Below are 20,855 nucleotides of genomic sequence, written 5' to 3' on the forward strand. Positions count from 1 at the left end.
TTAAGTCGGTATCTCACTTGATTTCATTGTCATCTCTGGAGAAAAACCATTTGAAATAACAAAATGTCACCTGATAAAGACTGTATTCATATTTGCAATTGCTGGACAGTTTCTATTTTTGAAGTTAAGTATAAATTCTGTGTTTGTGGCAGCACAGTCGTACCAAAACATATTTAAACACTTGGACTGTAAAGTTATGAGTAATCTCCTCAGAACAGGGATATTGGTCTCAGAGATGTGACTGGGCATCCTCTTTCAAGCCCTGCTCTGGCAGAGAAGGTAAAAATTACTAATTTTTTTTTTTTGGAGGGTGGCTAGTTCTTGAGTGACTCAAGACTTTCCTCCAGAAGTGTATCAGCCTTGCTGTCCATGTTGTGGACATGAAGCGCACTTACATGAGCTTAGATAAGGCTCCCGTTATGGTCCCAATGGAAGAAGGTTGTTCTGTTTGGGATGCCCAAGGGCTGTCTGTGATGCCTCAGCAGGGCTGGCACATATTTCCCAAGGTCTGGGAAATCCGTCCCCTTTCAGAGAGCCCCTGGAGGCTGAGGCAATGCTCAGGAACATCTCAAGTGCCACCAGACATGTGTGGGCAACTGAACTGCTCCACTAGCGACACACCATAGATCAAGCACTTCTTAGCAATCCCACATGAGCTCATCTGACACAAGGGCTACGCCAGACTTTATAGGTTACTTTTCTAACGATCTTTTAAAGATGTGTATTTGTTGTATTTGTGGAGTTTTTTGTTGTTTTCTCTTTTTATTTCTTTCCTTTTGTTTCGTGCATCACAGAACTATAAAGCACACATACTTACATACTTGCTAGCTGAATTATATTTTAACAGGGTTCCCTAGCAGACTTCATGAAGTCTCCATTCTCTGATTTGTTTATCCATAATCCTACCTTTTACTATTCCCATTCCCCCTGTTCTATTTATGAAAGAAAGTGTGCTGAAAACACTCTGGAGAAGTATAAATCATTGTAGCTTGCTTAAATTTAATGAAGTTAGAAGAATTTTTATTAGGGAAGGATTTTGCCTTTTCATCTTCAGTTGTCATGGGTTTCTCCAGCTATCTCGGCTGTAAAACCCGAGGGGTGCAAACTCATATGATGAAACAGTATTGTGTAGTTCATTCAGATGGTTATGATTTATCTGTTCATTATAAATCACAGATTTCTGTTCAGAATTGATTAGGTTTAAAGATTTTGAGGAAAAAAATCTTTGTGATATTTTGATTAATTCTGCTGTGATATGAAAGTCATAATGTGTCTTCCATAGAACACACTCCCATATTAGATGAAATAAAGACTTGGAGGGCAGTAATGGATGTGTGGTCCAAGAGTAACTATACTGAAATGAAAAATATTCTTTGTGTAACAGAGGCATCACAGCCTTTAAGACATCATTTATTTGGGTACGTAAAATTGAAGAAAACTTTTTCTTTTCAGCATAATGGAATCTTGTCAGGAATTATGAAGCACAATCTTTCTTTTTCAGGTTTTAACACATTGCTAAAGAAATGGAATTTTTTGCTTTTGACAGAGACAATAGGCAATAATTCACTGTGCATGAATATAATACCAAGATTGGACAAATCTGCAAAAGACATTGTTAACAGAGCTGACAATAGCCGTTAATCTTAACTTTTTTTTTTTTTTTTTTTTTTTTGCAGCTGACAAACTAAAAGATGTTTTCCATTTCCCTCTGAAGATGTGTCTATGAGATTCATTGTAGCACTATGATAAGCGGGCAAGAAGAAACTGAGAATGGGATGGCATAACCTGAATTGTCTGAAAGGCTTAAGACAAACCTTCCAGTAAGCTCCTCATAACTTTCTCTTGAGTGTCTTTAAACTGAGCTCAGTGCACATGTGGCTCCCAGTGAAGTCCATCCCATAGTCCATTTTACTGCTGGAATCATTCCTGCCTTTCCCTGCATGTTCATGGCACCTGCAGCATCCCCAGTGTTCCTGACAGGAAAGGCAGCCCCTGCTTGATGAGGTCGGGTGGCCACTGTTGGGAAGCGAAGGTGAGGCACCCAGGCCCGGACGGTGCCTGGGCAGGCAGGGCTCAGCTGCTCCGGGGGACCACGGAGCCCTGGGGATGCTGGGGCTCCTGCACCACTGCTGCTGTGTCGCTGTGAGCCAGGCTTCGTTTCCTGAAAAATGGAAACGATGAAGGAGGCTGAAACCCACAATTTCTCACTACTGTTTCAGACTTGTCCTCGAGGATCAGAGTTTTCCCCGCTGCCTCTGTCTGAGGCTGTAAGAGAAAGAGAAACCAAAGCACGCAGAAAGGGGAAAAGAAGAAAGCCCTTTCACTGGGCAGAAGAGATGAGACTTAAAACAGGGCAAAATCTTGCACCCAAATACGAATTTAGGAACACTAGAATGTAACTGCTACAAATCCAACGGAGCACACATGGGGAAGTCTCTCCATTCAGCAGAACTGTCACTGCAGTTAAAATAATAAGCAAGAGGTCATTGATTTTGAATCAAGGCTGAGAAATAATCCCTCAAGTGCTGTTTTGAACTGGCAAGAATATGGCAGGAGGCACTGATTAATGCTATTGTGCTCTAGCTCCTGTTGAGAGCTTATATGTTTTCAGCAACAACCTGGCAGAAAAAAAACCAGAGGAGGAGCAGCAGCATACCTGTTCTTTGAAGAAACCTTATAAAAATAAAGGTGGAACCACACCAAAAATCTGTCCCAGGCATATAAATGCTTTGGGGTAATGTTGGATTATTTTGAGCATGAAGGACGGTGAACAACAATATGCTCAAACAGGACTCCTTATTTTAGGACCACACAGTGATGTGTTCATGACACATTCAGTAGAGTGTTGGAAAAGAGTCTCACAAAATGTTGGCAAAATCAAGTAATTTCATTTTCAAATTTCCTCTCTTTTGTGATAGATGTCCTTAATTTTTTTTTTTCCTGGACAAATGACAAATTTTCTGCAATTAAATAAGAATTTTAAGACATGTGTTTCAGTGAGGAAAAGAACCAAACAGCAAGACATTGAACCCATTATATATGAGTTTGACCAGAAAACTGAAAACCACATTTTGCACAAATAGCAGAGGTGGAAAATGGAAGTGAAAAGGCAGAGACCGCTGGCATCAATGTCAGTATCTAGAGCGCAGTCAGTTAAGTTAGAAGAGAGAAGGGAAAAGAATGATAGGATATCAGGTTAGTTGTCAGTTGTCAAGCCAGTTTAAAATTAAATGTGAGTAGAGCAAAGGATGTGTAGGTATTTAAAGGCATTTCTAGTAACGAGCTGGCACCAGAAGCTTGGTTTTGTTTTGATTAGAAAGCAAAGAGCTCAGGAAACTCCTTGATAACCCTTACATGAATCCAAGTATTAAGGGAGTAGTAGTAATGAACAGGTACATACATATTCCTTTGCATAAAACCATCTCTGAGCATTTTACCTGTGTCTCTCTTTCAAAACACTCTGCTGCTCAACGTTCCTATGGGCCAGCAAAGTCACCTCAGATCATCACAGGGGATGAAGACACACAAGGACTGAGTACAGAAGTGTATTCCCTTGGCTGAAAAATCCCAGCAGGGGTAGGGTGTCAAATTCAAAGAACATGTGATCTTAGTCTTTATAATCTTATTCCTTTTAAAATCTTAAATGGCTTCAGACTGCAAGAGCTGGAAAGGGTTTAAGAATGAAAGAAAGTGTTTCCTTTTTACAACCATTTCCTCACTTTTCTCCCACCATCTTTCTAGTGTGAACAATCTTCAGGATGTGTCATGGAGACTTGAGAACCATGAAGTTTGGAGGTTTTTTTCCCTTTGATTTCAACAGTAAATTATACATAAAAGTGATTTGCTGCAGTTCAGAGGGGATTGTCCACACTTTTGTGGTAAGGTTCAGACTTCCCAGGACTTGAAGTGAGCAGGTGCAGCAGGGTCTCAGGCTGCCACCTCTCTGCTGCTCTCAGCAGGGCTGAGAGGGAGATGCTGTTAGGAATGCCTGCAAGACTCCCTAGGGTGAGCTTCTGGCTTGGAGCCAGGTGGGGAGCTTCCTGAGGATAGGGCACAGCTCCCTGGCCTCGTCCCTTTGCCTCGTCCCTAACATGTGTTCTCACCCGCCCTGTCACTGAGGATGGCTGTGATAATTAATGACCTGCAGTTCCCAGATTGTTCAAGGACTCAGTTAAATATAGGCACAAAATTAGCAGTGGCAGAACTACCCTAGTAAGGTACATTGAAATATCTCAACAGGTATTTGAGGGCTCTTTCGTACCATCTATGCTGCAACTTCACAATTACACTAGTGTGAAAATTCCCCTGCTGTTTTTGGATCTGATCTGAAAGTTCATTGCCAAAATGGGAAGATTCATACGGATTGTTGTGCTTTGGATGAGGACTGCCTTCTGCTGCCAGTCATTTTTCAGCTTCCAGTACTGAAAACCTTGTGTTGGGGGATGGTGTTTCACTTTGAGGAATCCCCAAACTCCTCCGTTCTGTTGGATTTTGTTTGATTTAGACCTTGCTGGCTGTGTTTTCCTGAAATGAGAATAGGGAAATGCCAGACATACTATTTGTGTGCCTGCAGGAGATGCTGTAATGAAAACAGCATGGAATTTGCAGGAGCAGAAGCCCACATTATCTTGGGGGGCCTGTGTCTCTGAGAGACAATTACTGGGACAAATGGCTGCTGTAGAGGCGAAATCACCATCAGGGCTGAAAGCTCTGCAAGCTGCCCATCTTCCAGGGTGAAAAGCATGCACAGGCAACATCTTTTCATTAGCAATTTCAAGGAATGAGATGGAGGAGATGCACAAGAGGTGGCAGCAGTCTGTGGGGACAGCTTGCCCTGGTGAAATAATGAGGGAAAGGAAAAAACAACAGAAGCTAAACCACAGCTAGTTCCAGCTAGAGGAGCTGACAAACAGACCAGGAGGAAGTTCAGAGCAGCAGTTTGTCTTGGGCATTACTTGTTTGTTAAGTAAGGACATCCAATTATCACAGAAGCAACTGGAGAGGTTTTTCAGAACCACAACTTATGTTCCAAAAGTGTTTCTTTAAACATCAACAGCTGGATTTGCAACAGATGGTGAAAGCACAGTGAAAGCAGGGATTACAACCAGAGGGCAAAATGGGAATTTTAATGCTAGTACCAAACATTCCTGACGGGAGAGATTCAGTTGTCTGTGGATAATAAGCATGCTGTCACAGTCCCTGCTGCATCCCAGAACTACAATTTGAGCGAAACAGTCCTTAGGAGGGCCACGTTTGTGGCAACCGTATGTCACCCAAGGAGAACAGCTAGTCTTCAGAAACTGGCTCAAGGGATTTCTGAATTTCTAAAAAGTGATCTGGAACAGAAAGAAGAAAGAAAATGAAGCAAAACCCGAAGGAAAGGTCTCTCTCTGCGTAGGTGTATGTGTTAGCCTGCAGCTTGTTTGTTTTGCCATAAGCTTTGTAGACATTCTCACATGCTGAAGCTCTGGATAATTCAAAGAGTAGACAAAAGTTAAAAAGCAAGAAGGCCGAGGAATAAAAAATGATCAAGTGTAATGTGATTAGGAAAGATGAGAACACCTTTTGGAGCTCAAAGGTAAAGAAAATTACGTATTCCTGCAACATGCAAAAGTGTAGAGAGAATGGGATGGGAGAATGAGAAGGACAAAGCTGTTGCTGCAAGACAGGGGCTCAGAGTCAACAGGAGGATCTATGTCTGATAGGCTTTAGGTTTTTAAGTCTAAAGCTGTCATTCAGAAAACCCTGTCAGTTCATTGCTTCCCTCCAAAAATATGTCTCATGCAGGCCAGAAATCTCTCTTGGTAGCCTGAGGTCTCAGCTGTGCCAAAGGCCTGACCTGAGCAGGACTTCTCCTCTGCACTGAATGACAGGCCAGGCTTAGTTTCCTGCCAGCTTCATGCTTTACAGGACAGCAGGACAGCTGAAACAAATGAGCCAGTGGTAGAATTTTGGTAAGCCCTGTAGAAACTGGGGCTCCCCAGCTTTCCTTGCCTTGGCTGCTCTTGCTGGTCCAAGGGGTCTCCTTGCTTGCAGCATCTCCCTTATCTATAGGTCTGTGTGGGTCCTGGGTTGGCAAGCCAGGGAGATCGGCTCCATGCTTTTGCTGCAGGAAGGAAAACCCCTGGGAAGCTGGCTTCTAAGCTAAACTGGTATTTTCATCAAAATCTGTGCTGGAGATAAAGATGACATGTTCTCCCAAAAGGCTTGTACAGCCTTTGAGGGCTTGACAGAAGAGTAATTAGCTTCCCTAGATGTCTGCTGTCATCCTGAACAGTGGAGAAAACCCACAAATGAGATGAGCAGGCTAAAAACTTGGGGAAAAAAAAAGCTTTGAGTGCAGTTGTTTAAAGGAAGAGAAAGGTAGTCTCTGTAATTTGGCAGCATTCAGGCCCTCTGCAGGACAGGTGGCCCGGAGACCTCAAATTCCACATTAATTTCCCAAGTTCCTATGTAAGCCCATTTTTCTCCACAGACAAGACCCAGGTCACCAAATCAAGCATTGAGAATCACTTAGGTTGGAAAAGACCTCTAACCTTTGACTGTTCACTACCTTGTCAATTACACCATAGCACGGAGTCCAGCTGTTTCTTGAACACCACCAGGGATGGTGACTCCAACACTCCCCTGGGCAGTCTATTCCAATGCTTAAGAACCCTTTCTGTGAAGAAATTATTTCCCATGTCAAATTTGAACCTCCCTGGCACAGAGTGAGGTAACAACCTCTGAATTTTACCATGGCAGCCAGGCAAAAATGATTAACACCAGGCTTCTTTCTTGAACCTTAATTCAGGAGAGGCTTCTCCCACTAATCAGATACTAACAGGGAACAAGTATCAAAAATAATGAAAACAATCCAAAATCTCCAATGAAATGTTCTCAATAACTGTCTAACTCATCAGCTGGAAGCAATTTTGTAAATTTGGTACCCCTCCCCCTCATTTAACTTCCTCTGGCAATCACAGTGGCCCTGGAAGGCTCCACCAGGCAGGAAGAATGGGCAGCAGGCCCCTGGCAGCAAACTATTTAATGACTGGGTTGTTGTGTGAGTGACTGTCATCTGTGAGAGGAGGATGTTTTCCAGTTTGTCCTTGGCAGCAAAAGCTTTGCTGAAGGATAACAACATTGCAAAGACAGGGAATTTCAAGAAGTGCTTTTGCTTTTAGACATTTTGAGTGATGTGCGCTCTTCTGAAGCTCAGATTTGGATCCGTACTTCCTTGAAGCTCAAGGAGAGCTGAGCATCTCTAATTAGGAAAAGTAATCCCTTTAATTTCAAATAACAGCTGGAGGCTTGTTTACATACAGTCAACAACAGGTTTCTCAAGACCCTCAATTTATAGGCAGTGATTCATCTACTTTCACTCATTTCACTGTTTTACTGTTATGTGAAGTTCTTCTAGTTCAGTCTGGTAAAAAGCAGCTTTGGGCTGGCCTAATTGTGGCCTTTCAGCACCCTACAGGTAGGAAGCCTACATGAAAGATGGAGACTTTTTACAAGGGCATGTAGTGACAGGACAAGGGGAAATGGCTTCAAATCAAAAGAGGGCAGGTTTAGATTAGATATTAGGAATAAACTTTTCACTATGATGGTGGTGAGGCACTGGAACAGGTCATCCAGAGAAGCTGCGAATGCCCCGTTCTTTAAGTGTTCAAGACCATGTTGGATGGGATCCTGAGCACCCTGGTCTAGTGGAAGGTGTCCCTGCCCAGAGCAGAGTAGCTGGAACTAGATGATCTTTAAGGTCCCTTCCAATCAAAACCATTTTATGATTCTACCTGTGTCTACTCAGGTAGAACAAACACAAAATGAAAGGTAACCCATTCAGCAGCTGAAGCTTGGGTCCCCTATCAATGGTCTTACATCTACAGCTTTATGCCACTTATGATGAAAACGTGGTTGTAATGCTGAGAAGCTTTAAACTAAACCAAAAAGCAGTTTCAGCAGCAGAAGTTAATTATGGACTCTAAATATATGAAGTAGGAAGTATTTAACAGATTGGCCCAGCTACTGAAAGAAATACCTGCATATACCTACATCACAAAGCTTGCTCTACTACAGCAGAGCTTCCTCTGAAACAGCAGTACTACCAGAAAACAACATATTTTGTTGTTTTGAAATGACACCATTTCATTTGAAACAACCAGAAGACAATAAGTATTGTTTATCTGCTTCTGTTACGGTTCCAAAGGATTCTGAAGAGTGAAATGCCCAAGCCCTTTATGCAGTTTCTTCCTCAGGAAGGACACAACAGTCCAAGTCACAGCATTTTGTCACTTGGTGCCACAATGACATGCTCTTGTTGCACATCAGAAATGGCTTAAAAGAATAAATCAGCATGGATAACAGTTTTTCACCAGCTAAGCACTCCCCAAACTTCTAAAAATTTGCCTTAACTGGTATAAAACTAACTGAATACACTCCTCTGTTATTTAGTATGCTCATGGTTGCTCAGTAACTGCTAGGGGGCAAAGCAAACTTATTTTTCTGCTGCTCTTGTCTTCTGATACTTTCAATGTCCCACAGCAGAATATATTTGATGGCATCACTGAAATGCAATGTATCTTCAGGTTCATCTGTTCTTCTGCTGAGGAGATGACAGAGGTTAAATACAGCTCTTCACAGGGAAAGAAAAACAGTGTAAAAATCATGGTGCTAGGAATTTATGAAATTACCACCTCCTGTTAGTTCAGGTGCTACTGCTCAACTTCTCCTTTTCTAATTATTTCCCCACTACTTTAAGAATGAGGCTAAGATAAAAATTACAGATAATACTTTGGGCCTAGTAATGCCCTGTATAGGCTATAGAGAATTATCAAAATTACTGCTTAGTTAGCACTACCAAATACCTACCTACGACACATCTTGCTTAAAACAGCATGTGTTCCCCCACCTTAGGGGCTTCAAGAAAAGTAGCCTCTTCCTTTTTGGACACAAAAGACCTGGGAGGCATTGAAAGCAATGCACCAGCACAAATAACAGTTTTCTGAGCAGCATGTGGCCAGCTGGTAATGTTTAGTGAAGTCACCACACACTGACTCTTGCTATTCAGACTTTCAGCATTAAACTTCCACTGCAAAGGGTAAGGGCATGAGCAGCAAGTTTGTTCCTTGCCTCTCTCACTCCTGGTAACAAGGCAGAGGGATGTCAACAGAAAAGAGATTCTCACTAATACATTATTGCTTAGCTCTGGTTTTAAATGTTCAATTGTCAGTCATTCAGGGAAAATTAGGAGAAACAGTCAAACCACAGTCCTCCTAGTCCAGAATTTCAGTAAATTTCTGTGCCAGTAACTAGTCCAGCTTCCACTGAAGGACTCCATCACTAGGATTGCTCTCCCGTGAATAAACTGAAGACATGAGCTTATTCAGAATTTTCTATTCATGGATAATGTTATCTTGAGGACACACTATAGTTATCTTCAGGGACATGAGAACTGGAAGGCTAACCCACATCACTCTTCTGCAAGAGCAAGCTAAAAAAAGCCCTAGCAATGCTTTTTTTTTTTTTTTTTTTCTCCTGGCATGCCATATCTGAAGGCAGAAGTAATTAACACAAGGAAAAATGAATAAAGTTGCCAAACCTGGCTGTTCAAACCAGTAGGACCTATCCATATTCTGAGAGGTCTGGACAAAGAGACAATTACACAAAAGTGGTCTACTAAAGATTTTTGAAGTAGAAGAGCTTGGCAGAAAATTGTGTGGTTGTTTATTAGCCTGGCTTCCAAGTCCCTCCCTAGGCCTTCCCCCTAAATCCTACTCAGCTTGGAAAACCCCTTTCACAGGACAGACTGTCAGGAAGTCTATAAGCAGATCTTTAGGCAATCCTGAGGGGCAACCTCAGGCTAAAAATAAATAAATGACCTGGCAACAGGGATCTTTGAAAGCTGCTGCTTGCTAAACTGAATCCAGAAGTACTGTTGCTCATGTTTCTGCCTTCCTACAGACAGATGGCAAAGTAGAGCCAAGTCAAGAAAATCCTGGTCCAGAAGCTCTAGGTGCCAGGGACAGGTATCTATCTCCAAACTCTCTCTTGAGCACCCTTTATTCTTACATACCTATAGGCCACCTGCCCTCTTCCACCCCTAGACAGAGTGCAGCTCCCAGCTGAAATCAGTACATACATACACATATCTATCTATCTATCTATCTATCTATCTATCTATCTATCTATCTATCTATCTATCATCATCTATCTTTTTTGCAGCTACCAAAATATAAATCAACTCCATTGCAAAGGAATTCAAATCTCTTCCTCTGTAAAGAATATGAAGACTCTCAGCTTTTAAAAATACTTCTGACCTTTTTCACATAAATCAACTCTAATGCAAATGTACATTCATGGGAGGAAAGACGACTAAGATATCTTTACATCAGTTGTGAAGACTATTAGGAGAATTATGTAAAAAGTTCATTTATTTCCACATAAAACCAGATTTTTCTTCATGTAACATAAGCCTCTTACAGGGCTTTTTTGGGGGTGCTGGATCTTGGTGCAAGACGTCAGTATTTATTTTTCTAAGGTGGTTTGGAAAAAGCAGATATTTGGCAGATTACCTTGCCCAGCTTGTGAATTTTGCTTCATATACTGGAAATAGACACCATAAAACAAGACACGAGTATCTTCATAAAATAGCGTTTTCACTATAGAGAAAATAACCTTGAAACTAGACTAACAGAAATTTCATTATGTTTTATACAGCAGGAATGGTTTGGCTGCAGGTCTATTTAATCAAAACCCCAAAGGTTTAAATCCCACTATATTACAAGAGCATTACCCGCTCAGACTTAATTACAGATTCCAGTTGGAGTATGACCCTGTCTGCCTCAAAAGCAGCAACTCAGATAACAGGACAGCTTTGCAACATCATTTTTTTGGCTCCTGAATCCTGAACTTGGCACAGCTGATTAAGATCAAATAAATGTTGACATGATGACCCTGTTACAGAAACACAATGCCTTTCCAATACACTGGAACATTTACTTTGTGAGTGGTGTCTCCAGCAAGCAGCTCCACTTTCAGTACTTCTGATTGCCACTCAGTGAAATGTTTGTTTCCAAAGTCCCCACATTATGGGTCATCTGTTGTGACACTGAGTCATTCAGGGAACTCAGCTTCAACAGAAGGCTTCAGAAGGAAAAGGAGTTACTTTTAACCTGTGCCAGAAGTTTTGTGTTTGAGCAACTGGAGAACAAGGAAAAGCATTTTTAGGAACAGACCTAGAGATGACTGAGCTGGCTGTACTCAGGCATTTGCAATTCAATGCACCGACACAGTTCAGCTCTATTTCTTGAATGTCTGAGGACCATGTTTCCACACACCCTATACTGCAAAGCTCTGTATCAGAGGTGAACTGGGTACTGCCCTCTTGACAGAAAATACAAATTCAATGGAAGGCTACATGCCACAACTATGAATATTTCAAATGGAGACGGCACAGCTTTAAGTCCTTTGTTTCTGCCACATGGGAAAGCTGTTGAAAATTTCTAGATGAGCAAAGAAAGTAGTTCATATACCTCTCAGAAAAGGGGGATCCTGAATCTGTACCCTGTTTTCACAGTCAGGAAGGAAAAAAAAATTACCCTCCCTCAACTCTTTACTCTGATTGTTTAATTCAATGCTGTGATTAGAGTGCAAAAGTTTACAGAGTATCTTGCAATACCCGTGGATCCTAAATAAACCCCAGATCACATACAGGTTTAAGGTGTGGTATTTCAAATGAAAGCAGAAATAATTTTTTATTTTCTCCTAAAATCAAATTAGCCATACACAATAAGGGCCTGGAGAAGATGATCTTTCCTGGACTCCAGAGAGAATCAAAAGAAGTCCAGATCATGAGGGAAACACAGAGTGACTCTGGTACAAATTTATTTTTATTTTTGCTGCTCTTTAGAGCATCCCCTTCTCTTTTAAATACTGCTCCCTCCTCTTCCTGCACCAAGGCATTGTTTAGTGATAAAGCTCCTGAGCCCAGAGTTAAAATACTGTCCTTAGGGTTTAAGTATGAATGTAATTACAAGCACGATTCTGGAAGATTACATCAGCTCATCCAAAAATGAGAAACACTGATGTTTTGTGGACGGGCAGCAATACTAATGATAGTTGATAAAATACCTTTTTCCTCTGCAAAATCAAACTGTAATTCCTGCAGTGCATCAGAGATTAAACAGCAGGCAAATACTCACATCTACTTTACAGCTCTACAGCCTAGATGGGAAAAATGGCAGTTCAAATAATGTGCCTGTGTCAAATCACAGGGGAGTCTGACTACGAGCTCTTGTTGTTTTGCAGCCAAAACTAGGTTATATATGCATGTTCAGATTTTGCCTTGTTAGAGAATGTCTTGTGAGAAGCATCAGAAAAAAACTGAACCTGAATAATCTGGACAAAGCTGTGGCTTTGGGTTGGAGTGGGTTGTTTTTTTTTTGTTTTGTGTTAGTTTATATTTTGTTTATTTATTTAAATCAGTGCCTGGTCTACTCTTCAGAAACAGTTAAAGAAATAATTTCACATAGGTTGTTGTCTGTATAGCTTGACTGAGATTACAGTGAGAATCTAAGATTTCATCAAGTTTTTCAGCCTCCAGTCTTCTCTTCTGTGCAGAAATAAATGGCAGAAGAGAAGACTGGTGACATTTTAAAGTCTCTTTGGAGCAAAATCATTATTATAGACTGTAACACGTTTATGAACAGAATGTAATATAGGCTTTTTAATAATATTTGACGTAACTGGATTACTGTCTCTTCTGTTTCTCATGGTCATCACTGAATACCTTCAATTTACATTCTTAAATAAATTACTGTGTAAATAAAATATGCTCAGAGATCTTGTATGTGAACAGTACTTACATTTAATTACAAATGGTCTGGATATGTTTATAGGTGAAATACATTAAAACTGTTTACAGGAAATAAGCTCAAATAGCACTAATTTTGAAATCTAAATTTTCACAACGGTACTGAGAGTAGCTCAGCTATTTTTTTTGAACATGCTTTTCAAAATGGAATTTGGAATGCAGTAGAAAAAAAATCAAAGAAATGCCAAAAAGAGGGAAGCAGAGAAGATGAAAACTCCATAGCAGGTTGGATCAATAAAAGATTAAACTGTAGTTCTTAAATGTAAGTACTACACCATGTTGTAGTGTGGCTGTTCTTAAATGTTAAAGCCCTTGTTTTCTAAAGGAGACAGTAATAAGCATTTTTCCTATTCAATCCACTCAAGATTTAGACATCGTGCTACAAAAGCGAACATATCTGACACTTCTTCTATAACTTTAGCAGTTGGCTTTCCTGCTCCATGCCCAGCCTTGGTGTCAACGTGGATGAGAAGTGGATTGGTTTGTTTACTGCTTCGGCCCACAACGTACTGCAGGGTAGCGATGAACTTCAGAGAATGCAGAGGGACCACACGGTCATCGTGGTCTGCTGTGAGAAGCAGCGTGGACGGATACTGGATGCCGTCTTCTTCTGGTAGTTTGACGTTGTGAAGTGGAGAGTACCTGAGAAAAACACACAAATGTTTCCATATCTTCTTCCTCAAGACCCAACAAGAAGGTCCTTTCCTACTGAAACCATCACAGTGGCATTTGTTAGCACTCTGAATAGAAAAGCTCTCAGTTACATTAATCAGAACTGTGCTAATGGCAACTGACATGCAATAGTGGCCACAGATCTCTGGCTCTGAAATGTGAAGCAAGTACATTTCTTTATTTTCAAGAGAGACGTATGTGTATATCTCACAGGAATGTCCAAAATATCAGGAGAAGCCAGCAGGGAAACTGCAGCAAAACTTGTCAAGTCCATAGCAGGATCCATCCTGCTGGAAACAGGGAAATTGAGACTCTCAACAGAAGCTGAGAAATTAATTAAGATCCTATTATGGTCTAGTGCCATTCAATTCCTACAAATAAATCCAACCCACATTGTGTAATACAATTCACAATGGTGACTGTCTCTCCCTCATGGTAAAAAATACAATTTATGTAGCAGTCCACTTGAGAATATTCTGTTGTGATAGCCTAAAAGAGTCATTATTCAGAAAGAAAACCTTACAAATTGTTAAAAGCTGCTAGGAGAACAAGGTCTTTGAAAGCAGGACCACTTGATTTAACGGGGCTTTGAAGATAGTCTTTGATTCAAAAATGACTTGTAAGGAAATGCTGAACTCCCCAAATTCTGTGTGGGAAAGGATGAATTAATCACTAGAACAGGTATTGATCGTGACAGCTGGAAACTGTTGAGCAGACTGCATTTTAACAACCACAGAAAGGATTTAAAGGCACTTACTTGCGCAGCCATTCGAACTGCTCCTTACAGTCGGAGCAACCATAGTCAGTGGTCCAAGCATGGCCGATGGTGTACTTGTGGAATTTGAGCATATCCATCACTCCCACTTGGGCAATAGCACAACCAAACAGGTCAGGGCGCTGATTAGCACAGGCAGCTTCAGCAGGAAAATAATTCCATTAGTATTCAGGTCTTAAAGAATCAAGTTCAACAGTAAAAGGTTCACTACCAAGTTGTACTGTGAGTAGGCTGTCAGTGAATATGAAGTCAAATAGAGTTTCAAGCAAAACTGTAAGCAAATACACAAATGGATAAAAAACATAACTGAAAAATGGTATGTTCAAAAGAACTTAAGAGCCATTTCTGTGCTCTTCAGACACCAAAAATGTTCTATGAAAACTGCCTTTCAAACCACCAAATTAGAACTGAAGGAGAAATGAACTTATAAAGCATGTGAGATTTTGAACTACTGAACTGAAGGTACCAAAATGCTGTTTAAACTTTTAATATTAGTTTCAAGAAAGAAAAGGGCATTAAGGATCAAAAGCCTTCCATTTACTGATGAAAGTTGTCTTCCATAATTACTATGTAAACCAATAAGAATAGAGTTTTGACAAAAGCAGACTGTTACAAAATCAGTGGAATAACCTCAAATTAACAAAGTGAATTGCTGCTGTATTTTCTTGTTTTATGATTTGGATCTTCCTACAACTGGAAGGGACAATTTCTTTAAGAATAATGCTTGCCTCATATATTTTAAAAACAACTGCAGTAGGCCCATCAAGTTCAGTGTTCAAGGTATAAGAGTGGCAACTGGGAGATCTCTCCTGTAAATTATTATCTGATGAACTAGTTATTTCAGTTTTCTCTGAGCTGGAGTTATCTTCGGCCATCCTATAAAAAAAGCCATCAAAACACACATCCCCTGTAAATACAACTGTTTCCTCTCTTACTGTTTATTCATCCAGTGTTTATCATATCCTGTAACTAAGTTCTTCAATTCCAATTTCTCTTTCTTGATTTAAACATTTTCCCTGGTGATTTACAAATTCCACCGCCTTTTTTGAATTTTAAGAAATAAGAGCACTGAAATTTTCACGTAACTACTACAATGGATCCCAGAATCCCTTAATTAATTCAGAACTGTGCATCCACATGTAGGTATGATCTTTCCCAAATTCTTCTTATCTCCTTGTTTTTGTCCATTGTGAAAATGGATTGATTATCACCACTCTTTGCCTCCTGCTAACCATGACACTGCTATGACATGACTTTGCTTCCAGCTCAGCAAGGACTTTCTTTCACAGATTTTGAAAATCCAAGAATAGCTCCTCACCTAGATCACTGATACAAGCCCCATATGCAGCCCGACTCCTTCAGATATCTCTAATACATTTAAAAGCTGCAACTTCAGCCTGCAGAATTCTTTCTTTTATATCAGCTATTATTTATTGGTTTCAACTAGTCTGACCATTAGAGAAGTCAGATTTACTCATGTGCAGCTTGTGGATCACTATGAACCATTTAAAACTTGGCATTACACTTGCCCCCTTCTGTTCCTCAGATATTCAGGCTTAGTAGCCTGCAATTTCATTTCAGAGTTCACTTAGGATCCTGCATGTGCACCATCTGGTCCTGGCAACACACTACTTTTCATTGAATTGATTCATTCCAAAACCTTTCCTGCTGATGCTTCAACTGGAGTCAGCTCCCCAGAATATTCTCCATGAAGACAGACCCGTGCAGGGAACCCCACACCTTCTCCTCAGGAGGGAACATCAAAACAAACAGACCATTTAGTTGTTCCGCTTTGCAATTAATTTTCTTTAATGCTCCTTTTACATCTCACTAACCTGCAAGTCCCACAGATCGTCTGGCCAGCTTCCTGCCTCTGATGAGCATAGAAAAATGTCATTGCTAATCTTAATACTGGAAGCAATTTGCTCATCAGTCTCCTGTGGTCTGTCTGTCCCTGCCAAGAGTTTACGCTATACCCTATTTTCTTCAATTAAACATGATTTTTACTTTCTGAAAAATGAAATTTTACTTCTGGTCATCTCTGAGATGTAACTATGCTAACTCTTCCTTATTTATGAGTCATTTCCATAAGGTACATATAGTGCCTTAAAGAGATGCTATGTAAAAGATGATTTTAAAATGTTTTAACCTAAAGATCAGATCCCTTCTCTTAAGCTATTTTCTTTTATGAACATAAGTTGTATTGTGGTAGGAACAAAAGCCAAAGCAACTAGCATAACATTTTATTTTAATACTCTTTATTTCAGAGTGTCTCTTGAATCACTGTCTGTTGCTCAGGATTTTGGAAGAAACTGCTCCTTGCTAGTTCCTTATGTAGTTACTTCAGTGAGAAATCACCTATGGAGACACTCACCCATGCACACTACACCTTTTCAATTAGCCATAGTAATTATTTGCATTAATAAAGTGTAATCTGGAATGACAATTTATTTGTGAATTTTATGCCCTTGTATATAACTCTGAGCTTCAAAATTCAGTATGAAAATAAGCCCTCAAAATGTCGGAACTGGTTTTGTCTAGGCAAACATGAGAGGTCAAACACTGCATTTGCAGGGAGGTTTTCAGCTCACAGCTGTGCTGCTCTGCTCAGCTTGGGGATCACACTGCAGGACAAGGAAGTCTTGTTTTGCAGTTGAATGAGGCAAGACAAGCTCAGGGCTCTGCAGTCCTCAGAGTCACCTCCTGTTAGTCTGACTGAAAGGAAACAGTATTTTGGAAGAGTGACAATACTCTTCCTTGTCAGCTTTTTCTTTAGTAAATAAGAATGAAGAAAATCTGCAGTGGGTCTTTGAACCTACAGGATGAGTTATCATCTCTAATGTTACATCCATAACTATTGCAAAATTTATTCTTGCTTTGATATAAAAAAACCTCATAAGAATTTTCTGAATTCACCTAATTCTACTCAGTCAAGGAAAATCCCTCTCTGGCTCATCAAGAGCATGGAAATCCTGCTTGACTGTAATCTACCAGTAAATTCAAGGGAAGGATTCTAACTATTTTTTAGAGCAGGGAGGTCTAGATTCCTAACACCTGTCTCCTACCAGAATGATGTATTTCCTGTAGTTGCCACTTGCTTCCCCTTATTGACACAAGGAGCCCAGCTGAATAGTTCAGCCAGTAACCCAGGGAGTCTATTACTGAAGCTGGGTAGGATGAATCTCCTCCTGACTGAAGCTGAAGTCCACATAACGATAAAGAAGTATTTTCAGAAGCTATGTAATATATTCAAAGTTTAACTGCATTTCCAACTATATATTTAGGCTCAACATAAAACTGACTTGTGCAATGCCTGCATTCCCAAATGGAGTACAAACCCTTTAATCCTTTATCATATTCACCCATTTCTATTTTAAATGCACAAACACCTTCTGCCACTTGTTATTGAGAAGCATCTAAGCAAAAGCCAAAATACAGCTTTACAATACTTGTTACTTGATCTTTAAAACAATTGCTTTTTAAAAATAGTAATGCAGGTCTAGCCAAGATGGCTTAGATCCACATAATTCCAAATTCTGTTTCTCACACTGGATGCTAATTCACTGAAAAATAGAATAATATCAATAGAGTCAGTATACAGCAGCTAATAAATACAAAAAGAAGAGCAAGCAGAGTGGGCCTAGGAAAACTGCTCTTCTTTTATAATTCAGTGGTTTATGAACTAGAGGTGCTTTTTTTACCCCCTTCTCACTAAGTAGCTCAAATCTGTCATACTGTCACCTTTCATACTGCTTAAAAAAAGGCAAACAGACCCTGATACTATTACTTTGTGTCTCCTTTTCCTTTCAAAATTGCACAAAAAATCACCTTCTTTTTTCTTCTGTTACTTTTAGATGCTTTTCAGATAGGGATCTTATCAGAAATAGATTTTTTAGCTCTTAAGACTGCTCAGAATACGAGATCTTTCTATGACAAGACTTCTGTTTAAGAGGAGGCTATTAATTTTCTTGAATTTAAGAACACAGCAGTGAATTTTAAGTGAACAAGATGCATTTGTAACAGACCACACACAGTTTCCCAATGCTACATAAATTAATAGTTCAGTGGTTATTTTGTAATGGTTAACCTGGAGAAAGAAAGATAAAAATACCCCATGTTTTATAAACCATTCTTACTTTCTGTGTGATTCTACCACAGGGTTAGCTCTTACTACACAAAACTGGGGGGCTTTTAACAGTCAGCCTTTTCCAGAGACTGAAGAATTCCAATGTCCTCTGCAAACAGCAAATGAAGTACTACTGTAAATATTTGACACCTGATACACACTAATGCATTGACATTCTGGCAACTTTTGACAGGCAGATCTCATCAATTTTTGTCTGATTACTTTAATAAGCCCAGCACCAAATCTGGGAAATAGACAAGCAGTTCTTACCAACTAAGAGGCCCCCATTTGAGCCTCCATTAATAGTCAGCTTCTTTGGGGATGTGTAGCCTTCCTTGATGAGGTATTTGGCAGCACACTGAAAGTCATCAAAGCAATTTTGTTTGTTGGCCAAGATACCACCTAGCACAGAAACAAAACAAATCAGTTGATACCGTAAAATCTTTTTGATACCATCTCCTCAGAAAAACATGTGTCCAAAAATACCTGGGAACAATTCCAGTTTCATGAACATTTTAATAATTGATGCAGCTCAGAACAACAGCAGAAATGAAAGATTCTGTCAACACAGAGAGGCTATAAGATGGTTCTGTCAATAACTCTGATGCTTTCAGAAACTCTGAATAATACATACCTATACTGTGGAGTGAGTGCCAGGTAATGTTCCTAACCAGTGAAAGGAAAGCTAAAAGCTTTGCACAGCAAAATGTATACAAAATGACCACATACAACACACTTGAGGTTTAAGCTAATGGGACTTTAACATCATTAAACTCAGTGACAGTTTCTTAAGGCAATAAAGATTCAGCTTATAAAATAGGCTATATAAAATAAGCACTTCTAATTTCCTGGATATATAATATGTGGCTGGTAATTTACTTTTTCTCCTATTAGTTGCTTTCAAACCAGATGAAATATAAAGCTATGGTCAAAAAGGGACTTCAGAGTTCCATCTTGCTTTGAAATTTTATTAACTTTCAATATGGAAATGCTTAAGATACTGCCATCATGTTGAATGAAATTCCAAATGTCATCAGAGGTAAAAGGGAACAAATAATGACAGAAAATGTTGGTTCTGTTGACATCATTGATAAGACTTACAGGTCTGAAAAAATTTTTTTCAGGGTGGGATAGAGAAGGAAAAGGATAGTTTTCCCTACAATCTTTCAACTATTTTAATAGAAGAGTATCAGCTTAGCAAAGTCACAGTTGTCCAAATCTTTCTTGTTTGGCAAGAGACTAAAACTAGATCCTCCTCAAGCATTATCATACCTAAAGACCATGGTAATCTCAGCCAATTAAATGCTAGTAAGAAATAGGAACTAGGAGGAAAATCCTTGCATTCCTGTAGGAAAGGCAGTGGCCCAGCCAGGCAAACGGGGCTTATAGGATGCAGAAATGGAAGCCCAGTTTCTTCCACTTTCTTTAAAAGCTGGATGTTTATTCCAAGCTGATTGCCTAAGGCTCCCCCTGTGGTCCAGGAACCTCCAGGACAATTAATTTTACCCTAAATTAAGTTAGATGAGCTACAGTCTTGAGGTGTCTCTTTATCTCCATTCTCCATGAAGTGATCTGTAGACAACCAGTTTACAATGGTTTTGTAAAACCATTTAGAAACCAATGGTTTTGTAAAACCTTTGTTTCTATGTCACAGAAGTTTAGCAAGATAAGTCTGACATTTAGTCATAAAGATCTTGTAGAATTGGAACCAGTACATTTGTAAGTTTTTGTGTGTTTTTTTTTTTTTTAAATACACATCTTTCTTGTATTAACAAGATCGTTGAAGACAGACATACTGGGACAACAAAAAAGTCTTTAAGTATGTGGCAATAAAGGAGAAATAAATCTTACTCCCTGCTCAAAACACCAGGCTGGTGTAAGGTCAGAATTCTATTTATAAAATTAAACCTAAGCGAAAAAACCTTCTATAGTTGCTTCTGGAATTAAGAAAGAACAGATACATATTTTCGTTCAAACTGCAATAAAAGACTTGGGTCAAAATCAAGCAGGAAATAGGTGGATCAAAGAAGCATTATCATATTAAGATAAATTTTATTAAAATCTACTACAAATCAATCTGCAAATTAAAATTAATGAAGGATACTTCATCTTTAGCAATAATATCCTGTATTTGCAAGCACATAGAACTTCTATTTATGAAACTATTACATAATTAACTCAATTGTGAGGAAATGACCCAGACAAATAGTTACCACAGATGAAATAGTAAAATCAAGATGCAATGATCTGGAAATACCATTTTGTCTGATAAAAAGATATTATGGCTTACTGCCATGGCAAATTGCTAGATCATAAGCACCACTGTTTTGGTACATTTGCCTTGCTGACAACAATCCCAGCAACTTATGCACCAGATTCTTGGAATATGAGTAAAGTGTCACCATTAAATAAGGATAGGTATGTTC

The 20,855-nt window shown here is 39.5% G+C and overlaps 1 protein-coding gene across 1 annotated transcript in view; it reads right to left on the minus strand.

Moving 5' to 3' along the window:
• Positions 1-1,648: 1,648 nt before the first annotated feature.
• LOC119698760 (prolyl endopeptidase) overlaps positions 1,649-20,855 on the minus strand; it is a 96,879-nt gene continuing 77,672 nt past the window's right edge. Inside the window, exons 13-15 of the mRNA XM_038131247.1 lie at positions 18,700-18,831; positions 14,286-14,442; positions 1,649-13,498 (exon numbers count right to left, since the gene is read on the minus strand). Coding sequence (XP_037987175.1) covers positions 13,204-13,498; positions 14,286-14,442; positions 18,700-18,831 — 584 coding nt within the window. The 3' untranslated portion in view covers positions 1,649-13,203. The remainder of the gene's footprint in view (positions 13,499-14,285; positions 14,443-18,699; positions 18,832-20,855) is intronic.

The sequence above is a fragment of the Motacilla alba genome, chromosome 3, assembly GCF_015832195.1.
Source record: "Motacilla alba alba isolate MOTALB_02 chromosome 3, Motacilla_alba_V1.0_pri, whole genome shotgun sequence".
NCBI lineage: Eukaryota > Metazoa > Chordata > Aves > Passeriformes > Motacillidae > Motacilla > Motacilla alba.